This window comes from Meriones unguiculatus, chromosome 2, assembly GCF_030254825.1.
Source record: "Meriones unguiculatus strain TT.TT164.6M chromosome 2, Bangor_MerUng_6.1, whole genome shotgun sequence".
NCBI classification, from domain to species: Eukaryota; Metazoa; Chordata; class Mammalia; order Rodentia; family Muridae; genus Meriones; species Meriones unguiculatus.
Window position 1 is genome coordinate 28282927 of NC_083350.1, and position 19161 is coordinate 28302087.

At 48.0% G+C, this 19161-nt stretch overlaps 1 protein-coding gene across 3 annotated transcripts in view; it reads left to right on the forward strand.

The window, feature by feature from the left end:
• Window positions 1-2102: 2102 nt before the first annotated feature.
• The window catches only part of Tcof1 (treacle ribosome biogenesis factor 1), a 32840-nt gene continuing 15781 nt past the window's right edge, over window positions 2103-19161 (forward strand). Inside the window, exons 1-12 of one of the 3 annotated variants that reach the window (XM_060377216.1) lie at window positions 2103-2319; window positions 4522-4577; window positions 7557-7696; window positions 10839-10906; window positions 11592-11778; window positions 12327-12400; window positions 14532-14756; window positions 17617-17829; window positions 17981-18202; window positions 18307-18498; window positions 18644-18796; window positions 18975-19052. In XM_060377216.1, coding sequence (XP_060233199.1) covers window positions 2212-2319; window positions 4522-4577; window positions 7557-7696; window positions 10839-10906; window positions 11592-11778; window positions 12327-12400; window positions 14532-14756; window positions 17617-17829; window positions 17981-18202; window positions 18307-18498; window positions 18644-18796; window positions 18975-19052 — 1716 coding nt within the window. In that variant the 5' untranslated portion in view covers window positions 2103-2211. The remainder of the gene's footprint in view (window positions 2320-4521; window positions 4578-7556; window positions 7697-10838; window positions 10907-11591; window positions 11779-12326; window positions 12401-14531; window positions 14757-17616; window positions 17830-17980; window positions 18203-18306; window positions 18499-18643; window positions 18797-18974; window positions 19053-19161) is intronic. The other 2 variants (XM_060377215.1, XM_021633703.2) reach the window with 2 other exon arrangements.

A 19161-nucleotide genomic window follows, 5' to 3' on the forward strand; every position in this document is an offset into this window, starting at 1 on the left:
CCCAGCTCCAGCTGTACCTTCTGATTAAAGCTCTTTCAGCAAGTTCCCCTCTGACCAGGATTCTTTCAACCCAGACTCCCTCACATGTAGTTCAGGTTTCTTCATAAACACCATCTCCTTTAGGAATCCTTCTATTTTTCCTAAAATGAAAGAGATTCCTCCTTCATGTTTTTTATGATAATTGCTAAGGTACTTAGTTCTATGGTTAAGGGGCCTTTCTAAACATTTCTGCTTAGAACTCTCCTCCCTCCCCCCCCATGACAGCCTTTGGAGGTAGAAATGGTAATTATCTCCACTTCACAGATAAACTAAGGCACAGAGATGTTATAGAACTTGCCAAGCTCACTTAATTAGGAAGAAAGACAAAATTTAAACCCAGATAGTGTGACTTCAGTATAGCTTTCAAATGCCATACCATCCCACAAGAAAAGGCTATCCTACCCTTCAGTGTATGCTATGGCTATTTGTTTAGCACATGTCTCCCTCATTAGCATTGGAAGCTCTGCTGGAGTACAGACCATTTGTTCTCCAATAGCAGGTATTCTATAAATATTTTCTCAATATCCTCACACACTCACTCACTCCTGTCACCTGGTCCTGTGTGCTTCTCCCTAGAATGTGCATTTGTTGCTTTTCTTTGACCAAATAAAAAGCAACTCATGTTGGAAAGGCTTATTGTGGCTCACAGTTCACAGGACACAGCCCATTATGGCAGGAAAGGTATGGTGACAGGAACTTTGGTTACACGTCAGCAGGCCAGGAAGCAGAGAAAGAATGCATGCTCGCCCCACTTAGACACACCCACAGGAGTAAATCTTATGTAATTCTAAAGTCAAGTCGCCAGCGAAGATTAATGATCATATGTGCTTATGTTGGTCCTGAACTTGGGTGAAAATGTATGTCAACGCATTTCTAAAGTGAAAGCTATTGGCAGATTCACAACCAGTCCAGAAATTAAGAAGAGCTGCCTCAAATATTCCTGGACCACTCCCATGCTCTCCTCAGGGTCCCCTCAACAAACACAGCAGCCACACATTGGAGTTCTTTTGTTTGTTTGTTTGTTCATTCGAGACAGGGTTTCTCTATGTAACCCTGGCCATCCTGGAACTCTGTAGACCTGGCTGGCCTTGAACCTCTGTCCCCTGAGTGCTGGGATGAAAGGCAGGCTCCACCAGCCTGTACCTGGTTTTATAATCCCTTTGGAGCATGTCAGAAATTTGCTGCAAGAAGGGTACCATAAGCCTGCTTCTTCACCCTCCAGTGTTCTGGACCTTCTTCCCAACTCTATAGCAGTACAGGGTTCTGTTTGGGGTTTCCTTACCAAACACCAAGGCGGTTCTCACATTCTGACTCATGCAGTACCTCCAGCCCACCTCTCCTCGGTGCGTAAAATTTCTGCTATCACGCCTCTAAATCCCGGCACTCCGGAAACAAAGGCAGGTGGATCACTTGAGTTCTAGGCCAACCTGGTCTACAGAGTGAGTTTCCGGACAGTCAAGGCTACATGGAGAAACCCTATCTTAAAACAAAACAACAACAAAAGTTTCTGCTGTATTTGAGGCTAAACTTAAATGTCTCTTTGGGGCTAGGTGGCCCTCCTCTGTGCCTCCAGAGGCTCTGCCTTCTCTCAACAAGGTGCACCAGACATTTGAACTGTAATTACCTCACATCCTCTGTGTCTCCAACCTGGGTGATTTTTGAGGTCGACTGCTTGTTTTATTTATTTTTACATGTCCCAAGCCTAGCAAATGGGGCTCAGGTAAGGATTTGTTTAGTAACTCAACACATCAGTGACAACTGATGCCTCGTCCGTGGATCCCAGACACTGTATGAAATGAATGAGTAATCGGAGGCTGGGGATAGTGATCAGGAAGTTCGAAGATGAATATAGGCGCCGCAGGCGTCATGACAGCAAATCCCTTCAAAGGGTAAATCAGAATTAAGATGAACGAGCCCTTTTTATCATGGCTGTCCCGAGGGAGGTTCCAGATCAGGACACACCTTCGAGCCAATCGCAGAGCTGATTAGCCTCCGTGGCTCCGCCCTCTCTGGCGGGATGGCCCACTCCAGCTGCAAGACTACTCTTCCCAGAGCGCCTTGCGGCCGGGTGACGCAGGAACGGAAGTGAGGAACATGAGGTTCTAGGGCGCGAGGGAAGAGGGTTGCGGGCCGAGGGGGCGTGCACGTGAATAAGTTGGCCGGATCTCTGGCATGGCCGAGGCCAGGAAGCGGCGGGAGCTGCTTCCCCTCATTTACCATCATCTGCTGCAGGCCGGCTACGTCCGCGCGGCGCGGGAAGTGAAGGAGCAGAGCGGCCAGGTAAGCGTCAGCGGGCCGAGTGCAAGATCTAGAGAGCGGTAGCCGGTGCTCCTCCAGGCCAGCGCGGGTCCGAGATGCTGGCCAAGGTGCAGGAGGCGCATTAAGCTCTGCCCTACCCCATGCAACTTCCACCTACCTCACCGGACTCAGTTTCCCCATCGGTTCAGTGGGCGGGCCGGAACCTCTGATCCGACTCCTGCAGCTTTGTAATTCCCGCCCCGGTTCCCGGTAGCGGCAAGTTTCAGTTTCCCTGGTCTCTGGCCACGTGGCTCTATGCAGTTTCCCTGGGGCACCCAGCTAGCCGCTGGTCCCAGGTCACAGTGGGTTGTCACTACTCTTGGGAACACCGAATGGAAGGCCCCCTTAGTTGGTGATAAGGAATGCAGGGCATGCAGGCCTTTCCTTGGCTGTCTCCTGTTATGACAAGACTGGAACCCGTAATTTCAAAGTTTATTCATCTGGCAACTTTTAATTTGGCCCTGAGGTACAGATGATGAACTAGGGGAGCCCAAGAATCACAAAAGTGACTACAGTTAACGTTGTATTAAGCTGTAGAATGAGAGATTCGAGATACCAAAGAACACAGGTGGCAGAACCTGAGTGGAGAGTATCAGGGCTGTTTCCCTGAGGATGTAGTAGCTGATTTGAGATCTCAAGGGAGATGGGTATGTAGAGTGCTGGCGCCAGGTTGGAGTGGGAATTGAGAGCGTCCTAGCCTCCTGAAAGTTTGCTGTGCCTAAAGTTGGAGTCTCCCAGAGAGATGGAGACAAAGCAGACAGGCTGGAATGGTCCACGGGTAGTCTTCCCAGAATAACTGTGTAACTCACTGGTGAGATGGATATTGATCTGGTTAATCTATACTGCTTTGGCCACAGTGAAAACTGCAGGACTACTGGGTGAGGTTGTGCTCACCCTTAATCCCAGCACTCTAGAGGTGGATCTCATTTGAGTTCAAGGCTAGCCTGGTTATGCAGAATGAGTTCAAGGCTAGCCAAGGACTACATAGTGAGACCCTGTTTCAAAATCAAATGAATTTAAAGACCAAAGGTTGCTGGGTCCTAAGATGTTATCTATCTATTGACCTTTCCTGGACCCCAGCGTCTTTCCCATTTGTACTCTTGACTTTATAATGGGCAGATGGGGGGGGGGGGGCGCAGGACTACACAAACAAGAATGTCTACTCCCGTAAAAATAAGTTTGTGTCTTAGCATATCTACCTAGATGGTGGCAGATGCTGGCCACAATAAGGAGAGCAAGGGAGATAGGGAATGTCAAACTCCAGTTACAACTAAAGTGTTTAGAGATGCCTTATGGAGAAGATGACATTGGAGTAGAGACTGGAAAAAAAAATGTAGAGATGAGCTATGTGGTTGGCAAGGGAGGGAGAGCATTTCAGTGACAAGAATGGCAAAGCCCTGTTAGGAACTTACTTTATTATGACACTCTGCCTGGGGTAGAGGAAAGGTAAAACTGACTGACTATAGATTGTACCCCTCAGGCCTGACAGCAGCTCTTTCCACCTTACACTCATTGTGCCGTGAAGAAGGATCCTAAAGTTTGCAGAGATGAGCTCAGCCGGTGAATAGGAGCTCTCCCTGAAGCTAGGCCAATCTGTTTAGGTGCTGGCATGTTCTTTCCTCTGTGTGTGGCTCTTTGTATTCCATTGGAGCACTTTGACTGTTTGGTCTTGATGTTCACACAGATTGTTCCTCATCCTAGGCCTGGATTCTACCTGTTTTCCTCTGTTTTAACTATGACTCTAACACCTTTGGGCTCAGGCTCTTTCCAGGCATCCAGTAGGTTCCCTTATGTCACACAGAAGCCTACAGGGTTTAGGCTATCTGTGTTTTAGGGAGATTGATGAGCCAGGCCTTTGAAAACCATCTAAGGAGGTTAGGTAGGAGCTTCCATCCCTGGCATGTGCTAGGGATGCTGGGTAATGCTAGTCTGGATTATTTTAAGTGCCCTCCACTCGAAGGTGCCTTTTACCAATGTATCATATTGAAAGATTTGCAACTGGAACTGTTTGCCCTACTTGACTCTGGAAGGTTTTGAATGTTGCTGGTAAAGCCAAGTAGACATCTAAGAGCAAACAGTATCTGCCAGAGCAGCTGTTGCAAGCCCTAAAGTCGGGGAGAATTAGGCCCAGGAGGAGGCCTTTTGGTCCGGGTATGTTTTGAAACTCTCTCTATTTCTCTACAGAAGAGTTTCCTGACTCAGCCCATCACCCTTCTGGACATCTATACGCACTGGCAACAGTAAGTCTAGTGGGAGGGAACAGGGTTACCCTAACTAATCATCTTTGCAATAAGCTAGTGTACTAATGTGGCCCAAGATATGTCCTAATAGCTCACTGTGGATATCCTTGTCACCTTCGTAAGGTAGGCTGTGTCACATGTGTGGGTATTTCTTTGTGTATAGCTTTATTATAATGGGGGAAACAATGGAGCTTTCTTACCTTTTTCTTTTTTATTTTTTTGTTTTGTTTTTGAAACAGGATCTTACTATGTAGACCAGGCTGGCCTTGAACCAACAGAGATCCTCTTGTTTTTGCCTTCTGGGACTAAAGGAGTGTGTTACCACACTCAGTGAGAGCTGGATCTCTTAAGAACAAAAGGTCAAGACTTTAATCCCAACACTTTAATCAGAGGTAGATGCCTGCTGATCTCAGAGTTCCAGGCCAGCCTGGTCACATAGTGAGATCCTGTCACAAAGAACAAGCAGAGAAAGCCAGGTGATGGTGCACACCTTTAGTCCCACGTGTGGGAGGCAGAGGCAGATGGATCTCTGAGTTTGAGACCAGCCTTGTCTACAGAGTGAGTTCCAGGAAAGCCAAGGCTACGTAGAAAAACCTGTCTAGAAAGAAAGAACAAAAGCTTAATGACCAGTATGGTGGCCCACACCTTTAATCCCAGAAGCAGGAGGATCTCTGTGAGTTTGAGACCAGCTTGGTCTACATAGTGAGTTCTAGGACAGCCAGGACTACTGATACCCTGACTTTAAAAAAAAAAAAAAAAAAAACTTCATACATACTAGTGTGTTATTTACTGTCAACATTTATTAAGTACCTATGGAATGGAATTTCAGGACCTAAGAATGGAGGTGCTATTAAAAAGGAGAAAGCTGGAAGTTAGGCATAATTATACACGCCTCTAATCCCAGTATTTGGGAGGCAGAGGCAGGCGGATATCTAAGTGAACCTTGTCTGGGAAGAACAAAACAGTGCTGGGACTAAAGGCGTACGCCGCTGCCACTTGGCTTGTTTCTTCCTTGTCACTGACATCGTAATCAAGGAGGCAGGCGTGAGGCAAAGGAGATTCTAGTGGTGGAGATTACCAGTGAAAACAGGAGCCTGGCACCAGACAGGAGCACTTACCACCCGAGCTACCAAAAAGTGAGGCTGGTAGCGGATGTTCTGTTGTGACAGCTCTGATGCAGGGGATGCCAGGCTCTTGGGGGGGGGGCAGGGCCAATGATAACCTTGCTCACCCTCCCATACTTAATACTCCTCCGCTACTTGGCAAGCTCACAGCACAGGGCATGCTTCAGTGCCCTCTCCGTCCTCCCCAGGTGTGTGGGTGTAACTGTACTTCCTTCCCCACCAAACTATATCTGAGCTGTGCCACACACTGTTTCCTGTATCTGCCCCATCCATGATTGAGGGGTACAGAGTGAACCAAACATCTTGCCCACCAAGCCAGTCTAGACTGGCGATTACCTATCAAGTCAAACCTAGAAACCAGCTAAATGGCCTTGAGCAACTTCTGTGACCTAGAATATTGTCACCTGTAAAGTGAGCATTATTATAGCATTGCCTTGTGACGCTCAAACACAGTAATCTATTTAAATTCATAAAATTGCCCAGTGAAACCTCTCCTATCTGCAGACACTATTCTCGATAGATCAGAGGACAAGCAAGAAGGGAAAATCCCAGCTCTTGTGAAACTTGAATTCTGTTGGGAAGAGAGGGTTGAAACAAACTGATACATCTAATAAAAGCTGCTTCCTGACAAGGGGCCTTCCTAGGAAGAAGCCGCCTGGGCAGCACATCCCAGACTGTCAAACCCAGCTGGGAAGAATGGGGCTGAGACAGTGATTTCCTGCAGGTGGGAGGGTGGAGTCAAAAGGTCTGGCGAGACTAAGCTATCTGACAGAAGACTTACCGGTTTACACACACTCTCTTCACCCACCGCACCCTCCTTTCTCCCAGACCAGTTCCATAAATCCTTTCTCCGGGTACTGGGGGACTGTTGTGAGCTGCTGTCCTTTGGGGCTGTGTGAGTAGTGGACTCCTCCAAAAAGCAGTCAGAAGATACAGAAGGAAATGAAACTAGATGGTAGGGTGGAGTGTGGGGGGGGGGGGGGTGAGGGCTGTCAGCAAATATAAGATACTTTGTACCAAACTCAAGAGTTCAAGAAGGGAAGAGCATGGGAGGGGAGGAGGAAGCCTGCAAGGGCAAGAAGAGATGCGTAGGGCTGGGGTACATGATGTGAAGCTCACAAAAATAAAAAAACTTTAAAAGGGGAGGGGGGTTGGAGAACAAGTACACCACCTGTCTTTGTTAGGGTTTCTCTTGCTGTGATAAAACACCATGACCAAAAAGCAAGCTTAGGAGAAAAGGGTTTGTTTGGCTTACCCTTCCATTTTGCTATTCATTATTGAAGGCAATCAGGACAGGAACTCAGAGGGCAGGATTCTGGATGCAGGAGCTGATGCAGAGACCATGGGGGGGGGGGGGTTGCTGCTTACTGGCTTGCTTAGTCTGCTTTCTTATAGAACCCAGGACCACCAGCCCAGGGATGCTGTACCCACAGTAGGTTTGCCCCTTCCCCACCAATCACTATGCCTTACAGCTGCACCTCATGGAGGCAATCCTGAATGGAGGCTCCTTCCTCCCTGATGACTCTAGCTTGTGTCAAGCTGACACACAAAACCAGATAGTGCACCAGTACAAGAGGACATTTCTAGGGTCAGGGGAACCTGGATAGTTCTGCACAGCCAATGGGCTCTACCAGTCACCTGATGGTTGTGAGCTGCTGCTGTTTCGGAACATTGTTGGCTGCCCATGACACTAAGAAGGGTTAAAGTATGTTAGGAAGTGGGTGAAGATGCAGAGCACAGGTAATTTCCAGTGTTGGTGTCAGTACCTAAACTCTCTGTGTGCCCTTTTCCTTTGAGGACTGAATAGATATCTTCCCAAATCTCATGGATATGTCCTGTCTCTCTTGTCCTGAAGGACCTCAGATCTTGGCCAGAAGCAGAAGGCAAAGGATGATGTCACACTGCAAGCCAAGAAGTCCCGGGTGTCAGACCCCATTAGCAGCTCGGAGAGCTCGGAGGAGAAGGAGGAAGAAGAGGCAGAAACTGCCAAAGCCAGTAAGAACCCTCCTTGCTCGGTGCTGTGTGGGGTTGGGGCCCACCTGGCCAGTTGTGGGGTGCTAGTCTGCTCCACATCAGGGTACCCCTCCAAATCATCCTTTAGTGTAAACCCAGAAAAGGTGGAGCTTTTCAGAGGGAGGTTGAGGAGTACCAGGAAGCCCTTACTTTGTGGCAAACATTGTGACCCCAAGCTCCGAGGACCCAAGGGTGAACCCTAAGATCCCGGAAGGCCACATGTGGTGGTGCACACCTTGTAATCTCAGCACAAAGACAAGTGAATCTCAGAGTCTACATAGTAAATTCCAGGCCAGCAAGAGTTGCTGATTGTTTTAGTTACTGTTCTATTGCTAAGAAGAGACACCATGAGCAAGGCAACTTTTATAAAAGGAAGCATTTAATTGAAGGGCTTGCTTACAGTTTCAGAGGATTAGTCCATGATCATCATGGCAGCAGGCGGGCAGGCATGGCACTGGAGCATTATCTGAGAGCTTATATCCTGATCTGCAGGCAGCAGGCAAAGAGCCAGAGACTGAGGTTGGTGTGAGCTTTTGAAACCTCCAAGCTCACCCCAGTGACACACCTCCAATAAGGCCACGCCTCCTTATCCTTCCTAAACAGTCCACTGACTGGAAACCGACATTCAAATATATTCTCATTCAGACCACCGTACTGTTCTCCCTCGTATTTTGCCAGTATGAGGTAGATGTGGTAGCAGAGTGACCTAGTGTGGGCTCTTTGGCCTCTTCTCTCCTTGCAGAAGCTATAATGCTGTACCCAGCAATTGCTGTGTCTCTGTCTTGTAGGCATCATATTGCTTACATAGAAGACAGTTCCTTGATTTTTTTTTAAATTTGTTTATTGTGTATACACTGTTCTTTCTGTATGTATGCTTGCACGAAAGAGAGCACCAGCTCTCCTTATAGATGGTTGTGAGCCACCATGTGGTTGCTGGGAATTAAACTCAGAACCTCTGGAAGAGCAGGTAATGCTCTTAACCTCTGAGCCATCTCTCCAGCTCCAGTTTTTTGATTTTTAAGTAGGTTTTCTGATTATAAAAGAAACACAGGATTCATTATAAATTGTTCATTACAGAACATTTGAAAATTGTTACAAGGGAAGGTGGAGAAAATCGCCCACATTCTTGCCACCTACAATTCCACAGTGCTGTCTTTCATCTTTTCTTCCTATGTGTGCTTTGCCATCTTGATCTTAAATTACAAATGCAAAACAGGTCCAGTGTGTATACAAAAGCATACAGAAGGAAAATGCAAGGATTGCTATTCTCATCCCCATCACTTCCTACCCGTTTCTCTTGGTGGGCAGCCAATAAGCCTGCCCTGTTGCTTCCTGTCAGACAGGTGTCCACCTGTGTGCATGTGAATGGACCCACATCCTGCTTCAAACAGAAATGGCAAATGTTTGTGTTGTCTAGGTATTTGGTGGTATTTAGTTTTTAGAAGTATCTTTTTTTTATTCTTTGACAGTTTCATGCATGTGTAAGATATGTTGCTCAAACCCACACCTGACTCCTTCAGGGTCCCCCCAGTCTGTTCTGCTTAATATCCTCTTTTTGTTGTTGTGATCAGCCGGCTGAGTCCAATTAGTGCTGTCTGCTAGGATGCTGCCTGCTAGGATGTTGTGTAGGTTACTATAACTACTGTGAGTTCATGAGTATGACCTTAAGACAGCAGTTCACCGGCTCTTTTTCTTTTTGTTTTAATTTATTTTTGATACAAACTTTCACTGTGTAGCCTTGGCTGTCCTGGAACTCACTCTATAGACCAAGCTGGTCTCAAACTCAGAGATCCATCTGCTTCTGCCACTGCCTCCCTGGGCACTGGGGTTAAAGGCATATGCTGCCACCGCCACCCAGCAGCTCTTACATTCTTCCTACCTGTTATCTTCTGATGTTTCCTGAGCATTTTGGCCTTGATGTGTGTCCCATTTAGGGCTGAGAGCTCAGTAGTCACTTAATTCTGAACAAGCTATGAGTCTCTGCACAGCTACTCCAGAAAGGTGAGTATAGATTTATATATTTAGTTGTAATTTGACATGTCCTAATAGCAAAACAACAGTAGTCAGTCCCATTCCATATGACTCCCGCCCTCACCCCAGCCTACAGTCTCTAGCCAGTAATCAGTTTCTAAAGCGATGGTCATGGACTGACTTATAATTGACTTTTTACATTTTGGATTTTGTTTCAGTTCAGGTTTTTGCTGTTCTTAGTTCTTCTAGAGACTAGGTCTTATATGTAGCATGGACTGGCCCCAAGCTCAGGAAGCTCCTGCCTTGTCTTTTGTTTGGGTGCTGGCCGACAGGCACGTGCCACCACATCTGGCTCAATTTAAGAGTCCTCTTTGAAGTATTTGTGTACAGCATGACAGGATGTCAAGCGTTTTCTTCAAAGTAATGTGTGATGGGGAAGGGGGAAATGAGACAGTAGGTGAACTAAGATTGGCCACAAGTTGATACAAAGTTATAATAAAGCCTGGAGTTAGGTGTTTTTAGCATACTTCGGAATATTTTGAAAACTTCATGCAGGTTAAAAGAGTGTTAAAGTGCCAGGAAATGAATTCAATCCTGCCATTTGTTTCAACAACTGTTCCTTTAATGATAACTTCTTTCCCTGAATGCCTGAGACCTAAGGTACTGTTCCCTAAAAGTACTGATAGTCTGAATTTTACCGTCTTCAACTAGGCCCAGGCCCGGGTGGAATTGTTCAGCACATTTCCACCAAGAAACCACTCAACTTCCACAGAGCTTTCTCTGTGGCTTGGGACTGGCTACCTTAACCACTGCCCTGCCTGCCAGTGACTGTCAGGACTGAGGGTTGGCACCCTATGCAAAGAGTACTTGCCAGAGTCGGGCATGTTTTGTGGTAATGGTGGTAGGACTGTAAGCCCGTCCTTTCCCTCTCGGGACCTCCTGATCTCATGCCATGGAGCAGCTGGGAATCTCTCAGGGGTGCAGGCACAGTAAGCATGCTGATACAGCGCAGAGCTCTTCCCCTGGGCTAAGCCTCAGGTCCTCAGTAAGCACCAAGCAGTCAGTACCAGTAGGACTGATAGATGGCGTGAATTGTGCTCATCATTCTTAGACGGGAAGAGCCCACCTTGCTCACAGTGTTTGTGTCTTGCAGCCCCAACACCAACATCTGTCAGTTCTTCAGCCAGGGCTGCAAATTTGCCATCAAGCATGAAAGAAAAGGTGAGTTATTTCTTAGCTGTGGGAGTTATATCCAGTAGAGCATAGTCTGCTGTGTGAACCCCAACTTGCCTCCAGGTGTCTATGTCCTCATCTGTTTGGGCCTCAGGTGCCTATTCTGTAAAAGAGAAGTGATACCTCAAACCGCACTGCACTTGGGCAGGTGCCTTCCCCTCTCTCTTCCATGCTCACTGTTCACTGAGAGCTCTTCTCCAGTACCTGGTATATATTGCAGGCTCTGCTAGGCAATGGAAGGCTATCATAGATAATAAGGTTTGTGCACTGTACACATTTTCCAAATTAGAAAGTACTTAAAAAAATATTGGGCAGTAATCTGTAACACTGTGGCAGACACATAAATGATTATGTCACCCAAACCAGGAGATAGCAATAACATGTAAAAGTAATAATGAAGTAATAATAATAACACAGTGAACTATTGCTTAGTGCAGAACAGGAACTACTGTGACCCTGGAAGGGTAATGCTCTCTCAATGTGTAAAAGGCATCTTTGTCCCATTGTAGAGGTGATAGGACAAATCAATTGGCTGTTAAAGGCCATAGCTGACTGCCCTTAGGCTGGGCGAGGAGGTGGGAAGCACAAACTCAGACAGGTCGGAAATGGCTGTTTGGGGCCCGGCCCGCATGTTCTGTCATGACAGAGTGCTCATCTCTCTCATACTCTGTAGGCAAAGACCAAGACGGCCAACAAGATGGTGAACTCTGTGAAGCAGCCTGCATCAGCAAAGGCAGTGGTCCACCTGCTCTCTGGGAACTCACCCAAGAAGTCGGTAGAGCCCTCAGCAAGCACAGTCTTGGCCTCAGAAACTGAGGAGGAAGGCAGTGCCCAAGTCCTCGGAGCCACTGCCAAGCCTGGTGAGAGACCCCCAAAGTCTGGGGCAAGGAGGCAGGCTAAGCCCTGCTGTGCTGTACTCTGGGGCATTCTGACTGCAGGTCTGTCTCTGTGGCAGGCAGGGTCCTACACCAACACCCATTTCCTCCTTTGCTGACCTCCTGGGTCAGCTGCCTAGACGATAGATGGGCTTTCTAGAGGATGGCATTTCCTGGCCTCTCTCTGTGGCGGGTTATAGGGACCTCTGGCCACTTGGAAACTAAATGAAAAGGCATAGATCTTTTCCATTTCTTATGGAAAACAGGCTTTTGCCCAGCCTGTCCGCCATTCCCCAACCTGATAGCACATAGTGACTTGATTAAATCATCGGATACTCCTAGCCTTACCAAGACATGCAAAAATGGGCAGTGAAGGTCACTGCTTCAGCCAGGGGTTTGGGGTGAGGGCAGATACCTGACCCTATACAGCTGAGAAATGTGTGCTGCCTCGGTTTGACTGGCAACTGGCATGGAGGCTCTGGGAAGGGAGGTGAGTGTGGGAAGGGTCCTCAGTCCTCTGTGTCCGCCCTCAGGAATGGTGTCAACGGGCCAGGTCAGCAGTTCCAGTGAGGATACCTCCAGCTCAAGTGATGAGACAGATGTAGAGGTAACTGCCACCCATCCCCAGACATCGCGCTCTTTTGACCCCTGACCCTCCCAGAAGCCTTGCTGGTGTTCGGATCCCAGTGGCCAGTTATCAACCCAGCAGGTGTATCAGCAACTGGAAGGTTACAGCCAAGGCTAGGCAGCTGGGGAGTGAAGAGCACAGTACTGCTCAGAATAGGCTGGGCATCCGGGACCAGTGCTATGAGAGGGGCTCGCCTTCCTGGGTTGTAGGCCTGAAACACTGGGAAAGGAAGACCCAGAGCAGAGACCTGAGTAGGAGTGTGGGTTGGGGGTAAGGCACAGAGACAGGTGGAGGGATCTTCTGTTTCTAAAGCATGTGGTTCTGCAGTTTCTTACGTGAGGATTTGGAATGTGGTACAAGATGAGGTTAGACAGGGCAGGGCCTCAATCCTCTGTCTGAGCTGGCAGGTCAGTGTAGGGGTCAGGGGTTATCATATGGTCATTGAGGGGCTGCCACAGGGTTTCAAGCACCCTGTGTTTATGAGGTGGCCTGGCTTACATTTCAAAAAGATTGGTCCTGTGGCCTGGACCGGAGGAAGATTTAAAAGTAGTGAGGCCCACTGGAAGACTGTCAGATAACAGTGACAGGGTGCCAGTGGCAGAAACCAGGTTCCATTAGAAATATGGTTGCCAGGTATAGCCATTCTGAAGCCTAATACAAAGCCATAAGCTTATGTAAAACATGAGGGTGTTTATATTCCAATTGTTGGATCTTGGGTATGAACTTTGTAAATTATAGTGCTGTATCACAGTGTCAGAAAGTTGGACAATTTAGAGAGGGGCCAGCAGTAGCCAGGGATAGACTAATACAGTGCATGGGCCCAGCAAAACCCAGTGGCCTGGTGAAGACTGAGCCATCTCCATCTATCCAAGACTTGGCTATAAGGCTGCTCCTTGCCTTCCATCTCACTGTTGGGCCCTGAGTATGATAAGGCATAGGGCTCCTCTGGGTACCTTCACTCCAGGCCTTGCTCCTGGAAATCCAGCATCTGTGTAGGCAGCATTGGTAGACTAGAAGTCAGTGTGGAGCTTTGGCAGCAGTGAGGTGGTTTTTTGGGAAGAATGTGGTACCGTAGGGTCCTGTGGGGCATGAGATACAGAATAGAGCAGGTGCTGACTGACCTACCAGCTACCTTAGGCATGTTGGGAGGAACACTAAGGAATTCTCCGGAAGAAGCTCATGCCAGTGCAAATGCCAGGGTCTTCTCCCTGGATAGCCACCACAGTCAGGTGTTTCTCAGTTGGAGGGGCCTTTCAGGATGGACCTCATTGTGTGTCAGTAGGTAGACAGGCATGGTGGCTAAGTTCTGTCCCACAAATAGCTAGCGGCCCTGTTATAAACCTTTGTGCTGCCCTTGAATGATCTGTGCCTTTTTGGGAAAAGGGTGTTAGATTCTGTCTGCCTCTGGGAGATGGAAAAGTGTATGCTTTTAGGAAGGGGCTTGTATTAGTTACTTTTCTGTTACTAAAAATGACCCCTATAGGCTCATATATTTGAATGCCTGGTCACCAGAGAGGACCTATTTTAAAGGATTAGAAGGATTAAAAGGTGTGGCCTTGTTGGAGGAATCCTACCACCACTGGGGGTGGGTTTGAGGTTTCAAAGGTTTCTAAAGCCCATGCCAGATTTCTCTGCCTGTGGATCAGGATGTAGCTCTTAACTGCTCCACTGCCATTCCTGCCAGCATGCCGCCATGCTCGCTGCCATGATGATAATGGACTAAATCTCTGAAACTGTAAGCAAGCCCCCAATTAAATGCTTTCTCTCACAAGATTTGCCTTGGTCATGCTGACTCTTCACAGCAATAGAACAGTGACCAAGGCAAAGTATAAAAAAGTTTAATTGGACTTATGGTTTCATAAGGTTAGAGTCCAAGATGGCGGAACAAAAGAATAGCGGCAGGAAAAGCTGAGAGCTCACATATCTAAGCCCATCCCAGTGACACACCTCCAACAAGGCCACATCTCAACATTCCCTACCAACTGGGAACCAAGTATTCTAACATGAGCCTTTGGGGCCATTCTCACTTGAACTGCCACAGAGCTTGACAACCCCTTGACATCATAGGGGAAATGGCTCCTCATTTCCTGCTTCTGTCTCCTGCTTCTAGGTGAAACCCTCAGTAAAACCAGCCCAGGCCAAAACTTCTCCAGCCCCCGCCAAGGAGCCTCCAGCAAGAACAGCCCCAGGCCCCACCAAGTTAGGGAATGTGACACCCGTGCTCCAAAAAGGAGCACCTACTACCCCAGGGAGGGCAGCACAGGCGGAAGAGTCTGAGAGCAGTGAGGAGGACTCTGAGGATGAAGACGAGCCCTCTGCTGGGACGCCCCCCCAGGTGAGCCCCGGGAGGGCTATCCCTTGGCCTGATAACTTCTGATAGCCACTGAGTAAGGGAGTGTTCCTGCAGAAGAGGATGATTCTAGAGTTTGTGGAGAGGGAGAAGAGCCAGGGCAAGTTAAAGAACCATGACAACTGGGCAGGGGCCTCCAGTACCTGTGGAAATGGCCCTTTGGGCCCACAGTGCAGCCAAAATGGCTAATTCTGGGGCTGTTGCACTTTGTCAGAACTCCACACCAAATTGGTCAGTACATAAAAGTTTGACAAGGATTGCTGTAAGCTCAATCCATCGTGCTTGTATAGAGAGAGGTGTGAATTAAGTAAATAGGTAAATCGTAATTAAATTAATTAATTTTAAATTTCATTTTTAGTGTAAGTGCCTCAAATTGCATTACAGTGGCTACAGGGAGAAGAGTCCATTCAGTAGTGGTAGTAAAATTAACTATTCTTACAAATTACTTTTAATTCTTTTGAGTCCACATAGAAGTTTCTCAAAAGAGGACTTTAGTAAATAAGAATTTTCTAAACATAATATATAAAATATATCATACTAATATCCAATCCATTGGTTAAAGAATTTTTTTCCTGGTTATGTTACTTATCTTGCCCAGAATGAGTAAATCCCTGATGTAGGGGTCCTCTGTCTGTTTTGATAGCTGTAATTGTAATGGGTTTGCACTAGCCGGCACCACCAACCTACCTTGTTTTTATGTGACTAGAGGTAATGTTTCTAAAAGAAAAGTAAATAGGGTCAAGACATACAATCTGTGACCAAGAAGACAAGCAATCAAAGTTAATTCTTCAAAATGGAATATTATTCCACAGCTACAGGCTCCAGCTCATTGCCACATGGAGCTAGGCGCATTCAAGGTTATTTATGTGACCCAAAATACACAGAACAGTGAACATCAAAGGGACTCGACCCCAACTTTCTCCATGGAAATGAATCATGTTTGAAATTATGAAAGTAAAAGTAAAGAGACAAACAGCCCTAAACTACACCTACTCTGGTGATTATATTATTTGCCTTGGTTTCCATGTGTGGCCAGTGTAGTGCCATCCCAGCATGGCTGCTAGGAAGAGACCTGGGGTTGTCTTCATTTTGAGTCAGCCTCCCCATAGTCTAGGCTGCCCTAACTTATACTCTTCCTGCCTTGGCCTCCCAAATTCTGAGGTTACAGGCATGTGCTAATCATGCTTTCTTAAGTTACTTTTCTGTTGCTTTGAAGAGACACCATTACAAAGGCAACTTATAAAAGAGAATTTAATTGTGTGCCTACAGTTGCATGACCATTATGGTGGTGAACATAGGGGCAGGCAGGCATGGAGCTGGAACAGTAGCTAAAAGCCTCTAACTGCTCCACAAGCAGAGAGAAAGCTATCTGGGGGTGGGATGGGCGTTTGAAACTTGAAAGCCAGTGATACACCTTTTCTAACAAAGGCATACATTCTGATCCTTCCAAACAGTTCCACCAACCGGGGACCAAGCATTCAGACATACAAACCTATGGGGGCCATTCTCATTCAAACCACCACCCATGCCCCAGCAAGTCTTGCGAAGTTTTAAGTGCTAAGTTCTCTAGACAAACTAGACTGAGCAGGTAAATGCTAGAGAGGGTCTACGCTGTTTCTTTTCTGTGGGTCAGATAGCAATCTCATGTCCCTGAACACATCCTGGAACAAGCAAAAGACTAGAAAGCTTTCAGAGTTAGAACAAAGGAGGCAGGCGTGAAGGGAGTCTGTGCTCAGGACTTGGGGGAGGTGGGGTTCACGGCAATTATTGAAATGTTAAAGAAGGGTTGGTTGACAACTTGAAGTGGCCAAGGAAGGACCCAGAGGAAATATATGACTAAAGACCTGAAGTTGAAGGGTTCAGGGAACGTAGTTGGGCACTGAAGCTCTGAGGTAAGTTACAGGTCTGCAGCCCGGCCTACTTGGGACTGTGTTGTTGGCATTGCTTCATATCTGAAGAGACAAGCTAAATGCAGCTTGTCTGGACTGCTTGCCCCTCCACACAGAAGGTCTTAGAAGGCCCAAAGCTATTTATTTTCTATGTAATTTAGGGCCTAGTGGACAAGTTCTTTATGAGAAGACAGGGTCTGTGGCCATTCTTCCAAGCCCCAGAGGCAATGGTGAGCCTTTGGCTGAGAGCAGTAGGGAGAGTGGATGAAAAGGAGGCTGCTGTGGGAACAGGATCTAGAGCCATGGTTCTCTACCTTCCCGGTTCTCAACCTTCCCATTGCTGCAACCCTTCAATACCATTCCTCATGCTGTGGTGACCTCCAACCATAAAATTATTTTGTTGCTACTTCATAACTGTAATTTTGCATTTGATATTCAGGAAGATCTGTTATGTGACCCCCAAAAGGGTTGTAACCCACAGGTTAAGTTGACTGATCTAAGAATTGGTATGCTGCTTACCACAGGAAGACCCAGGAAGCTTGACTTCTCTTTTTCCATGTTCAGGCTGCCCTTGAACATCTCCCTTTGCATACCCCTTCTCTGCCCTGAACCCAGACAGCTATGTAATTGAGCTGGCCAGACTCAGAGGCCAATGCCTGTGCCCACAGAGCAGACTGCCAGCTAAGAATTTAACCACTGTGTGCTGGGGCTGTCCAGAGCCAGAGTGAAATCCACTATACTGGTATCAGTATATATCAGTATGAGTATCAGTATCAGTATGAGGAGGTTTCTGGTGCTCTGGCACTGAAAGGATATGGAACTGGAGGGCTGGGGTGGCTAGGATACCAGTGACAGTGAGAAGGGAAATGGATGTCGAAAAAGCCTTTGGGGTTTTTCTTGTTGGATCACCAGAGCACCTTAGAAAGAAGGACGAACTGTTTCTGCTCTTTCACCAGGCAAAGGCCCCTGAAAAAGTTCTTCATGCCAGAACTGCCTTAGTTTCTGCCAAGGGTATCTCTGGGAAAGGGCCTATCTCGGCATCACCAAGGAAGACTGGGCCCGTAGCCACCCAGACCAAGGCAGGAAGGCCAGAGAAGGATGTAGAGAGCAGCAGCGAGGACGATTCGGACAGTGAGGATAACGTGCCAGTTGCTGTGACCACTCCTCAGGTGAAGGTTGGGAAGGGAGCATCTCAACCTAGACCTGGAAGGCCGCTGGCCCCATCTCCCGAGCTGGTCCCGGCCCCTGTTCTTACTGATAATGCTGTCAGGTTTTTGCACACATCTGCCTTCTAATTCACTCCTCAATTTCTCACACCAGGCAAGGCCTTCGGTGAAGAACCTTCATGTCAAAAGTACCTCAGCCCCTGGCAAGGAGTCCTCCCAGAAAGGGGCTACCCCCGTTACTTCTGGGAAGGCAGGGCCTGTGGCAGCCCAGGCCCAGGCAGGGAAGCCTGAGGACTCAGACAGCAGCAGTGAGGAGTCAGAAAGTGATAATGGGAAGATGCCAGCAGCTGTGACCCTAACCCCAAATCCTGCCAAGGTGAGGCCAGGGAGCCTTGTGCCCTGCCTCGTAAGACCATGCTGTAATCCTCACTTTTCAGAACCAGGGCGTCTTTCCCTGATCTTTCCCTTTGTCACTCACAGGTGAAACCTGTGGGTTCACAGGTCAGACCTGCTTCCACTGTCAGCCTGGGGTCATCAGGAAAAGGCGCCGCCCACCGAGCATGCCCTGTGACAGCAGGGTCAGGAGCTCCCAGGGTCCAAACTGGAAAGGTAGAAGAGGACTCAGAGAGCAGTGAGGAGTCGGACAGTGACGGGACTGTGACCCCAACCAAGGTAAAGCCCCTTCAAGGTCTCAGCACTGGAGCCTATGTGGCCTGCCAACCCCAAACCCTTCACCCCAGGTTCTGCCATCTAGGTCTCTAGTTGCTGTGTGTATCCTTCATGTGGCTCCCCACTTATCTCATGTGTCTCATTCCAGGCAAAGCCCTCAGGGACAAGGGCTACCCCTACACTCCCTCAGAAGGCAGGGCCTGTGGCCAGCCAGGTCAAGGTTGAAAAGAGCAAAGAGGACTCAGAGAGCAGTGGGGAGTCGACGGACAGCCAAGAGGCAGCACCGGCAGCTACAGCACAGGTGGGGAACCAGAGAAGAGAGGCAGCATGGTCAGCCTGGCCTGCCCTAATCTGGAACCCCTCCTCTCAGGATTATATGGGTTCTAATTGGTAGGGAGGCCAAGGAGCTACATCCCAGAACGAATGTGGCCCATGAATCCAGGAGGCTCTTTCAACCTTTGGCTGTACTTTCTCCACAGGCCAAACAAGCTCTGGAAAAGCAGATGAAGGCTTCCCCTAGGAAAGGCACTGCCAACATCCCTGCATCCGCCACGGGAGTAAGTACCTCATCCCATTGTAGGGCAGGAGCAATGACCTCTGCAGCCAGCCTGTCAACCCCAGCTCTAGCTAAGGCTCTTGGAGTGAGGGGATCAGAAGGAACTGCTC